A 13136-nucleotide genomic window follows, 5' to 3' on the forward strand; every position below is an offset into this window, starting at 1 on the left:
TGTGTGTTGGCAGTGTGTGTACACAACCACCGTATAATCATAAAAATCCACCTGCTCCTTTTTTTTTAATCTCCATATATAAGTATCTCAGAGCAAGCCGATCACAGAATCCATAAAGTGTGACATCACAATTTACCAGCCCCACCCACGATTGTTGATTGACACTGCCTGATCTAATCGAGACACTGCCCTGAGTGAGCCACACACAATCCGCCCTGTTTATCTTCACGCTAGAGCATTTAAAAGCAGCATTCAAGTAATAAATGTCTTATTAAGGCTATAGACGTTATTCAGTCCAGAGCAGTAAGTGATTCTCTGCTTTTATTTTATTCTTTGGGTCATATTAATAGCATAGACAGCAGTATAGGTACTGTAGTGTATATTATGCTGATGTCACTTAATACACAGATCTAATATAAACGATTTCTTTCCAAGATGTTTACCTTCACAAACATAACCGACTGTGTTTTTGTAACTTATGCGTGTTTTTAACAAGCTCGTGTGTGAAAGAGAACTTTAGTACCTGCATGCCATGTGCAGCCACTTTCTATACACGTGCTACGGATGTTTGCGCTCAGAAAACCATCTATCAGAAGTTTAAACTAATAAACTAATAAATAATAAACTAAACTAAATATGGCTTTAAAACGTGTGATTTCAGCGCGATAGACATGATAATCAAAACCAAACAGATGTTTTTTTAGCGGTTAGGAGCTGTAAAGGCACTTCTCTATTCTGGAAAATAGGGCGGGGAGCAGCAGCTCATTTGCATTTAAAGAGACATGCTCTAATACAGCGTGTTTCTGCTTCCACTCAAAATAGGCATTTTCAAAATGATATAATAAATGATGGGGTATGGGGTATTTTGAGCTGAAACTTCACAGACACATTCTTGGGATACCTGAGACTTATATTACATATTGTAAAAAGGGGCATAATAGGTGCCCTTTAAGTTACCCAAACAGTATTTTCAAGTACTTCTTTTGTTTTTTATTTTCTAGGTTGTGGTCTGGATCGTCATCTGAAATACATTCCAGTTGGTGCCTTTTCTTGTGATTGCCATCGTAACGGTGATAACATCAACTGGTAAGTTAGCCGAAGTAAACTAATTAAAGTTTTTTTTATCGTTATCCATTCCCTGGGAATCAACCCTATGCTCTTAATGGTAAAAGCAGAAAAGTTCATTCATGCGTTCATGACCTCAAGGTTAGATTATTGTAATGCTCTATTGGGTGGTTGTTCTGCACGCTTAATAAACAAACTCCAGCTGGTCCAAAATGCAGCAGCTAGAGTTCTTACTAGAACCAGGAAGTATGACCATACTAGCCCGGTTCTGTCATCACTGCACTGGCTCCCTATTAAACATCGTATACATTTTAAAATCTTGCTAATAACTTACAAAGCCCTGATTGGTTTAGCACCTCAGTATTTGAGTGAGCTCATATTGCATTATAGTCCTTCACGCCCGCTGTGATCTCAAAACTCTGGCGATTTGATAATACCTAGAATATCAAAATCAACTGCAGGCGGCAGATCCTTTTCCTATTTAGCACCCAAACTCTGGAACAATCTACCTAACATTGTTTGGGAGGCAGACACACTCTGTCAGTTTAAATCTAGATTAAAGACCCATCTCTTTAACCTGGCTTACACATAACACACTTACACATCTCGATAATTCAAATCTGTTAAAGGATTGTTAGGCTGCATTAATTAGGTCAACCGGAACTGGGAACGCTTCCCATAACACCCGATGTACTTGTTACATCGTTAGAAGAATGGCATCTACGCTAATATTAGTCTGTTTCTTTCTTATTCTGAGGTCACCATAGCCACCAGATCCAGTCTGTATCCAGATCAGATGGTCACTGCAACACCCGGATCCAGTCCGTATCCAGAGCAGATGGTGGATCAGCACCTAGAGAGGACCTCTACAGCCCTGAATGTCAGCGGAGACCAGGGGCCGGTTGCACCAGCTGTACGTAAGTTACAACTTAGCCTAGTTTTGTAAATGGGCACTAAGTTACAACTTACACACTACTAAATATTTTTTGTTTCACCATTACACTGTTGAAGTGTAACTCAACGTATAAATTAAATTATTTATGGAAGCGTCTGGTCAGGAGTAATGGTTGGAATAAAATAGCAGATTGAGTGAACTGCATCAATATATGTTCTTCTTTTACCTGATAACCTGCAATCCTTTAGGCATATATGATGCTGCTGACATTTACACTCACATACATATTAAGAGAGAGCACAATATGTGAATAAACGTACTTTGTTTTTTTTTTAGCACGTCTTCAACATCCCATCTACAGCGCGCCTCTGCGCTTCGGTCCGTGTTGCACATGTCAGATGAAATAAAAAATAAATGGCATTTCTTATGTTTTTTTTTTTCTTTCAGTATTTATTGGTCCTTATTTATTTCAATTACAGTTTCTGAATGTTATTTACATATAAAAATAGCTTACATATAGACTAATGTTATTAATGTATAATTTTTAATGGAAACTTGGTTTTTACCGTTAGTATACGTGAGGCAAAAGAAGTTAGCATTAAAATTCATAGCATTTAAACAAGTTCTGCTCGCGTATTTGAAGGTTTCTATTGGATGATTTAGGGTAAACGTCATATTATGCAACTGACTACGCATTACTTTACGGAGAGCTTACGAACTACTACCTACGTCCTGCCTTACGAACATCTGGTGCAACCAAATAATGTATAGATTTAGTTACAAACTAGCTAGTAGTTACAAAGCCTCTAGTGTGGACTTAACATTCTAATTTAAGTAAGAACTTTCGAATGGCTGGTGCAACCCTACCCAGGACAACTAGATGAGCCCCAGAGACAGATCCCTGTTTAGACCTTGTCTCCTAGACGGCCATCGGGACAAGACCACGGGAACCAGATGAGTCCTCTGAACAATCTGGCTTTGTTGCAGCCTAGAATTAAACTGCTGGTTTTGTCTGGCCAGAGCGGAACGGCACATTATTTCGACACGCTATTTCCCTGTTTAATACTGTAAAGTTGCTTTGACACAATCTGCATTGTAAAAAGCCCTATATAAATAATGGTGACTTGACTTGACTTTGCTCTACTGTTTGACTATTTCCCTGTTTAATACTGTAAAGTTGCTTTGACACAATCTGCATTGTAAAAAGCCCTATATAAATAATGGTGACTTGACTTGACTTTGCTCTACTGTTTGATCTACAAGAATACATTATAAGGAATGGAGCTTTAATGATTTGTGATGGATTATCAACTAATTATGCACCTTCCTTGTAGGTGCGTTCAGATAGTATATAGTGTTTTTATTAATCTCAAAGCACATGCAGCACAAAGTCTGGCAGTTGGGGCAAATTCTGTAAACACTTGTTTGAAATATTTTTTTTTCTTGTGCTTGCAGGTTCATTCCGAGAATCAACCCTGGTGGCACAAAATGCCATTCAGAGTCACAGATCAGATGAAATTCTGGAAAGAGGGTGCAAAGAAAAAGCATCAGCCTGAATCCCCTCGTGGTGTTTCTCATCAGAGAGCTTGTCAACTTTGCCAAAATTACTGAAATTTAACAACACAAACAATTTTTTACTGTATTTTATTTCTGTAAAGCCTGTTTTGCCATGCTACAGATACAAAGTCCCCAGGGGACTGTGATGATGTGTTGATCTTTTATAAAGCCCCTTTGTGAGTTGAAGCAGGGATGGGCAAACTTGGTACTGGAGGGCCACTGTCCTGCAGTTTAGCGTTAACCCTGATCAAACACACCTCTACCAGCTAACTTAATTAGGCTTACTAGAAGGCTACAGGTAGGTGAGTTTTTATCAGGGTTGGAGCTAAACTAATTTAATATTCAAACTATAAACAAATGTACAGTATAACGGTGAGTGATTTGCGCTAAAACTGCGCAGATTTGGCTTGCATTAACTTCCCCAAGAAATTGGAAGTTCATGCAAGCCAAATCTGCGCAGGTTTAGCGCAAATACTGAACTCATTACATTATCGAGAATATTGCAAACACCAAACAAAACACACCTACAGAGTGCACGTATCTGCATAAGCGACTACACTAACTTAGTGCGTGTAGGCATTTAGAGTGCATTCTTTCAGTGCATGATTCAGTCTATTAATATGCCTTAAGAATTATCACATAATTCAAGATAAGAGGGCAGAAAATGTATATATTTCTATCATTTCATATAGGCTAGTTAATCAATATCATACGAAGAGTACCGTTTTAAATAAATAAAAAATCAGCATGTTACAAATGTGATATTGATTTTATACAACAGTTCAATAAACAATGTTAATATCAAGAGACTTACGTTTTAGACACCATGCCTGCTTTTGCTCTATTTCGCCAACAAAAATAATTCCAAACAGGCTATGTTTTGCGTCTCTGAGCAACATGGGTGTTTCGTTCCCGAACGAATCAACCGTTTAAATGATTCGGTTCAGCCGAAATGACTCACTTATTAACAGTGACTTGCTGCCGCCTACTGGCGGTTTTAATTGTTGTAATTTTACATTGAATGTATCTTTTCATTTTTTTAATTATTTCAAATATCAGTATTCAACATTTCATGTTTAAAATATCAAAGCATTATTTATGCATTTATAACTGCAGGTTAAAGCATTCTATGTCCCTGCAAACCCCTAATTTGTTATTTAATTTATATAATAATTTATTTATAATAATTGTTTAAATTAATATAATGATTAATACTTTCGACTTTAAAGGCTGAAATGTAAAGTTTATCATTTTATAATATATGATATGAAAAATATAATAGTTTTTGTGAAAACTTGTATATGAACTGTAAATTATGCTTTTTACAGTCATTTTACAGTTTAATATGGTACTACATTGCCCTACCCCGCTCATATGGTATTAATTTTATTAGTTTAATATGGCACTATAGACATTGCCCTATCTCATATGTTATTAATTTTATTTGTGCAGGTCTTAAAAAGTCTTAAATTTGCGCTTAAAAATCCTGCAGAAACCCTGTTTTAATGACATTTCTCCCCAAAAATGCTGTTCATTTAATTATGTGTAAAACTTTTTATCAGTTTTTAAAACTTACTTTTACTAGCCTATTTAATGAAGTGAAGATTTGAAGACATTTAATAATGTTTTGTAAGTGACACTTGGGAAAGCTTAATTCGTCCTAATCTGATCTTCTAGCAAACCTGGCGTGGTCACAACTGTCCTCCCTCGAAGCTCGGTGATGCTGAGAAGATCACCAGTGGCACAGCACCTCCCTCAACGGCGCGCACAGCACCTCCTCGCCTTCAACACTTGGAGTAGACGGAATGGTTGCACTACTTGCATTTTAACCGTGGCTTTATCCGCGTGCGCGTAAAACCATTAAGGAAAAGAACAACTGGACAAGAATAGAGCGATGCCATCTTGTGACGAAACCTCAATACAGTTGCGAAAGGAGCAGGATGAATTTAGTGCTCTCCAGATTCTTGGCATACCTTCACGTCGGGCTCCAGGTCGCGCTCCAGATGTTTATTTACCCTTGTCATCTGCATCCCCAGCCCTGTCACATCCTGGCACGCATTGGGCACACAGTGCGCTTGGGTGCGCTCCTGCCGACCCGCCAGCAGTCCAGGATACAGGGCGCCCTCAACCGCGCCCTGGTTCACCTCCGGCAGAGTGGGAACAACTTCTTGCCGTACAACCTGAGCTTGGAAGTATTGTCCCGAGAACCGCTCAATGGAGACCCGGAGTCCATGTTCAGGTGCGTGTGTCAGGATATCGTTGTTCAGGGAGTCTCGGCTGTGCTTGCGTTCCCTCAGAGCCACGAGGAGCTCATACAAGTGGAGTTCATGTCCTCGTTTTTGGAAATACCTTTCATCAGCATCATTGAACAGGGCGAACCTCTTAAGACACAGGTGAGCAGCAAACTAATTTTCTTTACTTTTATCCAAAGCGCTCTTTAGATTTTATGGTCAAGCTGTTCTGGCGTCGGTCATGTGTAAGTTGGTCTTGTTTTCGATCTCGATGTACATTTTCCTTATACTGGTTGTTTTTATTATTTGTTACATCGTTTATACTCTCCTCGACTGTCATTCTTGTTATTGAGGCATAATCAACATCATAAAATAGCGCATGACAACCGGGAAATGTTTTGTTTCAACGTTTTTTTTTCCCACTCTGTGTCAAACTTTAATATCATGTTACCAAATTAGTCTTAAACATGTAAAGCTGTCAGAAATCTGCAACTTATCCCTAAACTGTGTAAATGAATGTCAAGTACATCCAGTGGTGTTGTCACCAATTTAAAACATGGACTAGTTTTGTGCATTCAAATGTATAAAATTTAAACAAACTGATTATTTCAAAATTAATTATTAGGCCTTCTTCCAAAACCACCTCCCACGCCTATTTCCTTTTCAACATTCTGATTTAAAATGGTATACATAAACAGCAAACAGAATTGGAAACAAGTATAGAAATATGCATAAAACAAAGGTCAACACCAAACAACTCTAAAACATAAAACAGCATGTAGGCCTATGTGTTAGTCACTCTGATAGTTGTGGCATGTAGGTCTATACCAGCGGTGGCGAACTCCGGTCCTGGAGAGCCGCAGCCCTGCAGAGTACAGCTCCAACCCTAATTAAAACTCACCTGCCTGTAGCTTTGTAGTAACCCTTCAGACCTTGATTAGCTTGTTCAGGTGTGTTTGAATAGGGTTGAAGCAAAACTCTGCAGGGCTGCGGCTCTCCAGGACCGACGTTCGCCACCCCTGGTCTATACGGTCTCATTTTTGTGCAGTGTTTGTGGAAAGCAGTTTAAGACGCAAAAGAACAAAAGAACCTGCTGATAGACACCAGATGATACCAGTTGTGTCTTTTTGAAATTATAAGCCAGATGTGAAATTATTAGCCAGATTCTTTTATCCTGTAAACCTTCCATATTGCACTGTTCTATCTAGAAACATAGAGAGGCTCAAGTCTGTAAGAGTTAGAGATGTGGCATGTATTTCAGGTGTTTTTGTCCAGGGGCCGGACACAGAGGTCCTGATGTATTCCAGTGGAACAATCCTAACACTGTTTAGGGCTGAGGGTTGAGGCGCGCTGACTCTCGTTAGTATTCTAAGCAGCAAACAGAGCGGATGCCAGTCGCACCAGTTGTTTCTGTCTCCAGCAGTGCAGCCAGTTGCAGCGGTTTCTCCTGGCAGGGAAACCTCAAAAGATTTTCCTCCCGTCAAACTCTGCCAGCATATGGACACAAAGGAACAAAGGCACCCCTGATTTAGCATAAAGAGCCATGAACAGCGGGTCAGCAGAGAGACTCATCTTTTAAGATGCTCCTTCATAACAGCGTGATTTATCCTACATCTTATAAAGTGTCAGTCAAAAGGCTTTTGTGTCTTGTACATTTATGGCCTGGTTGCTTGTAAAAGCCGCTTCGTATATAGTGTTATTCTTAGCCAGGGCGAAAACATAACCAAGGCCATTTATGTGATTAATGAAAATTATTAGCAAAATGTTCATGATTGCTTCATTTCGACACAACCCTCAAGAAGTGTGAACTCATTAGTGCCCATCTTTTTCCTGACAGAGCAAGGCTTGGCTCATGCCATCACTGTGGAGTTGTTAACTTTCCAAATTACTTTAACAAATTAAAAGATATATTCGATGCTATAAATTTCCCTGACTAGCATGGGGAGAAGGATGTTCATGTATTTTAGGATGCAACCCCGGGATATTATGCTGTCTGAATGCCTTTCAAAAGCAATATTCTCTATCCTTGGTGAATAACGTCTCCTTTCGGCTCTCTATACAGATGAAATAGCCATCCACTGGTGTCTTTTGTGGAGCACTAGCCTGAATTTGCAATTTGAGTGATTCCCATGAAATATTTTTTTCATTTCCGTGACTATATTTGCCCCAGAGCCAATTAAACACAGGGTAGATTACCATATTCTTAGTGTGCCTTAAATCATTTTGTTTGCTGACCAAATATGCCAGGCCTGTTTCGTTCAGGAAAATTCTTCTGCTCATCTACGCTTGAATGCTCATTAACTTGTCTCCCTTCTGTAGCAAATATTCCCAAGCACAAAAGGAAGATTAACACATGCAAAACTCATTTTGTCCCTTTGAATGAAATCACATTCTAATCCAAAGGCCTTTCTCAATTATGCCCCATTGTTAGCTCACCAGTGGACAACCACTGGAAGGTTATTAAGCTTAATGAATCCTTAATTCAAGAGGGCTGTAGAGACTGTCCAAATGTTTATTTTCAGTTAAACTCCAGTTCATAACATTCAGAGTGGACTGAGAATGATCTCATGTACACCTAAATGAAGACATTAATTTGTGAAAAGCTACCGTTATCTTGTAGATGCCCCCTCATTATGTTATAGCGTGACCTTTTGCCATTGCAGTCTTGCCGTAATCATGGAAAAGAGTAACCTTTGGAAAATTGAAACCACAGAGCAGTGGTTTCTTTACAGTGTACATTCTGAATCTGTAAACCAGGGCCGAGAACCAGTAAGTCATCAGATGAATATTCATATATTCAGACAGCATGATATTGATTTTGTACAACACTTTCAATAAAAAATATGCGAATGTTGAATAACTTATGTTTCAGACACAATATTTCTATAATAATGTTTCTATGTGTATTTCACTCTGATAATGAAAATAGTTTCCTATTGTGCTTTATACAATATAGATTGTTTTTAAAGCAGCTTAATATAAATAAACAGGAACATAAAATTAATCAATTATAAAAAAAAAAAGTTTCAGATGTAAAGCAGCTCTACTACCGAATGAATCAGTGTTGTGAACAAATTACTTGACTGAAAGATTCAAAATCTCATAAAGACAGTGACAGCATCTGAAACTGAATACCTCCCTAATACATAGTAGGTGAAAAACAATATGTGAACAAAGTATTATGTCCAAATTCACAGTATTCATAAAACAGTAGGCAAAAAAGTATCAATTTCCGGCAAGATTCTGAAGTGTGTATCCAATGGACGCAAGCAATGCAACTGACGCTGGTAGGTCACATAATGAATGTAGTACATCCATATTGCATTCATACTATATATATTCATACATATATATATATATATATATATATATACTGCGGTTGTGCGCACATCCGCGGACTTGTTTGCACGTGAGCAAAGGTGTTTTTAGGAGTCTAACTTGCAAACGGCAGACCACTGATTCGTCAAACGTGCTTTCCTGCAGTCCGTGTTCTTCTGACTATTTTGTAGTAAGTAACGAATATGCTTCGGGGAAATGTATCGGAGTAAAAGTATATATTTTAATTAGGAAATGTAGTGGAGTAAAAGTAAAAGTTGGCTGAAATATAAAAACTCAAGTAAAGTACAGATATTCCCAAAAAATACTTAAGTACTGTAACGAAGTATTATTACTTTGTTACATTACACCACTGCCCGCACTCGGAGTGAGGCTGTAATACTCAGAGTTAGTATTAATGATCATGTGTCGGACCAGCGTACACCTGAGAAGGGCGGTGAGAGTATAGATCAGGGGTGGCGAACTCCGGTCCTGGAGAGCCGCAGCCCTGCAGAGTACAGCTCCAACCCTAATTAAAACTCACCTGCCTGTAGCTTTGTAGTAACCCTTCAGACCTTGATTAGCTTGTTCAGGTGTGTTTGAATAGGGTTGAAGCAAAACTCTGCAGGGCTGCGGCTCTCCAGGACCGACGTTCGCCACCCCTGGTCTATACGGTCTCATTTTTGTGCAGTGTTTGTGGAAAGCAGTTTAAGACGCAAAAGAACAAAAGAACCTGCTGATAGACACCAGATGATACCAGTTGTGTCTTTTTGAAATTATAAGCCAGATGTGAAATTATTAGCCAGATTCTTTTATCCTGTAAACCTTCCATATTGCACTGTTCTATCTAGAAACATAGAGAGGCTCAAGTCTGTAAGAGTTAGAGATGTGGCATGTATTTCAGGTGTTTTTGTCCAGGGGCCGGACACAGAGGTCCTGATGTATTCCAGTGGAACAATCCTAACACTGTTTAGGGCTGAGGGTTGAGGCGCGCTGACTCTCGTTAGTATTCTAAGCAGCAAACAGAGCGGATGCCAGTCGCACCAGTTGTTTCTGTCTCCAGCAGTGCAGCCAGTTGCAGCGGTTTCTCCTGGCAGGGAAACCTCAAAAGATTTTCCTCCCGTCAAACTCTGCCAGCATATGGACACAAAGGAACAAAGGCACCCCTGATTTAGCATAAAGAGCCATGAACAGCGGGTCAGCAGAGAGACTCATCTTTTAAGATGCTCCTTCATAACAGCGTGATTTATCCTACATCTTATAAAGTGTCAGTCAAAAGGCTTTTGTGTCTTGTACATTTATGGCCTGGTTGCTTGTAAAAGCCGCTTCGTATATAGTGTTATTCTTAGCCAGGGCGAAAACATAACCAAGGCCATTTATGTGATTAATGAAAATTATTAGCAAAATGTTCATGATTGCTTCATTTCGACACAACCCTCAAGAAGTGTGAACTCATTAGTGCCCATCTTTTTCCTGACAGAGCAAGGCTTGGCTCATGCCATCACTGTGGAGTTGTTAACTTTCCAAATTACTTTAACAAATTAAAAGATATATTCGATGCTATAAATTTCCCTGACTAGCATGGGGAGAAGGATGTTCATGTATTTTAGGATGCAACCCCGGGATATTATGCTGTCTGAATGCCTTTCAAAAGCAATATTCTCTATCCTTGGTGAATAACGTCTCCTTTCGGCTCTGAAATAGCCATCCACTAGTGTCTCCTACAGAGCACTCCTCTGAATTTGCAATCTGAGTGATTCCCATGAAATATTTTTTTCATTTGCGTGACTATATTTGCCCCAGAGCCAATCAAACGCTGGGTAGATTACCATATTCTTAGTGTGTCTTAAATAATTTTGTTTGCTGACCAAATATGCCGGGCCTGTTTCGTTCGGGAAAATTCTTCTGCTCATCTACGCTTGAATGCTCATTAACTTGTCTCCCTTCTGTAGCAAATATTCCCAAGCACAAAAGGAAGATTAACACATGCAAAACTCATTTTGTCCCTTTGAATGAAATCACATTCTAATCCAAAGGCCTTTCTCAATTATGCCCCTTTGTTAGCTCACCAGAGGACAACTACTGGAAGGTTATTAAGCTTAATGAATCCTTAATTCAAGAGGGCTGTTGAGACTATCCAGATGTTGATTTTTCAGTTAAACTCCAGTTCGTAACATTCAGAGTGGACCGAGAATGGCCTTATTCATGTACACCTATATTAAGACATTAATTTGTGAAAAGCTACTGTTATCTTGTAGATGCCCCCTCATTATGTTATAGCATGACCTTTTGCCATTGCAGTAATTCTTGCAGTAATCGTGGAATAGAGTAACCTTTGGAAAATTGAAACCACAAAGCAGTGGTTTCTTAACAGTGTACATTTTGAATCTCTAAACCAGGGCCGAGAACCAAGTCATCAGATGAATATTCATATATTCAGACAGCATGATATTGATTTTGTACAACACTTTCAATAAAAAATATGCGAATGTTGAATAACTTATGTTTCAGACACAATATTTCTATAATAATGTTTCTATGTGTATTTCACTCTGATAATGAAAATAGTTTCCTATTGTGCTTTATACAATATAGATTGTTTTTAAAGCAGCTTAATATAAATAAACAGGAACATAAAATTAATCAATTATAAAAAAAAAAAGTTTCAGATGTAAAGCAGCTCTACTACCGAATGAATCAGTGTTGTGAACAAATTACTTGACTGAAAGATTCAAAATCTCATAAAGACAGTGACAGCATCTGAAACTGAATACCTCCCTAATACATAGTAGGTGAAAAACAATATGTGAACAAAGTATTATGTCCAAATTCACAGTATTCATAAAACAGTAGGCAAAAAAGTATCAATTTCCGGCAAGATTCTGAAGTGTGTATCCAATGGACGCAAGCAATGCAACTGACGCTGGTAGGTCACATAATGAATGTAGTACATCCATATTGCATTCATACTATATATATTCATACATATATATATATATATATATATATATACAGTGTGTGTGTGTATGTGTGTGTCTCAAAGTAATCCCTTTTCAGAAAGAATTTCCTACTCAGAAAGTATGTGATTTCAGACGTATGGCCAGTCACTTGTTTCATTCCTGAATAAATCAGTCGGTTGAGCGAATGATTCAGTGACAAAGACTCGCTTGTTTTGGTGTGAACCAGCATTTTGAATGAAGTGGCTGAATGAATGATTCACTGAATAACTCATAAAGACAGTAACTTGTTGCCACCTACTGTCATATCAATGTAACCTGCAGCTAGAGTCACTGAAAAAATCTCCTCCACTTACACACAGCCTGTCTGGAACATGCAAACACAGACAAGCAAAGTGATACAAACTGTGAAAAGTCCCAGCACTGTTCAGTGTATATCGGCACTCAAATTAAAATTCAAGGACCGGATCTGTTGTATAGTGTATTTATACTGTAAATGACATTCACACAGAATGTGTTTTTGCATTTAAAAGGTAATATACAGACGTGTTTTTTTAAAAGTTGAACTTCTCTTAACATTACATAGGAGCAATGGAAAAGCATTGCAGTAAGAATATTAAAACGTGTTCTGTGTAAATGGCTCCTAAGTCAAAGAATGAAATGCAACAGTAGATACATTATCAGAACTCACATTGTAAAATGGAGTGCTGTCATATTGTGTTGAAATTTAATTTTAAGGAAAATGAGCACAAAACCTTCTTGTCTGTTATTTACATGTGCAGTGCAGCGTGTAAAATGCATAGCTGAAGTAAACCATACAACATTACCCATTTCTGTGGACTGCACAAAATAAATATTTCTAAAAGCACCTGGCGAGCAAGCACTTATTAGTCATAGAGGTGGTCTACACTCCTTCTGTTGATACAATGCCATGCACACATGCACGCAAGTCACCACCTATTCCCAGCCGGAACAATGCTGATCATCAGAGCATTGCTGGTGTGATTGTCTGCCGCCTGGATCGCTCCATTATGGAGATGGTCTGTAATCTCCCACATGTGCAGGGCTGAAATAAGCACAGATGGGCAGCTGAGGTCTGTGACAGTAAGGATGCGG

The 13136-nt window shown here is 38.6% G+C and overlaps 1 protein-coding gene across 1 annotated transcript in view; it reads left to right on the top strand.

Moving 5' to 3' along the window:
* Nucleotides 1–5457: 5457 nt before the first annotated feature.
* LOC107688545 (glutamate receptor ionotropic, NMDA 3B-like) overlaps nt 5458–13136 on the top strand; it is a 44689-nt gene continuing 37010 nt past the window's right edge. The window contains exon 1 of the mRNA XM_016486241.1: nt 5458–5910. Within this exon, the coding sequence (XP_016341727.1) occupies nt 5458–5910 (453 nt within the window). The remainder of the gene's footprint in view (nt 5911–13136) is intronic.

This window comes from Sinocyclocheilus anshuiensis, unplaced genomic scaffold, assembly GCF_001515605.1.
Source record: "Sinocyclocheilus anshuiensis isolate Anshui unplaced genomic scaffold, SAMN03320099.WGS_v1.1 scaffold329, whole genome shotgun sequence".
NCBI lineage: Eukaryota > Metazoa > Chordata > Actinopteri > Cypriniformes > Cyprinidae > Sinocyclocheilus > Sinocyclocheilus anshuiensis.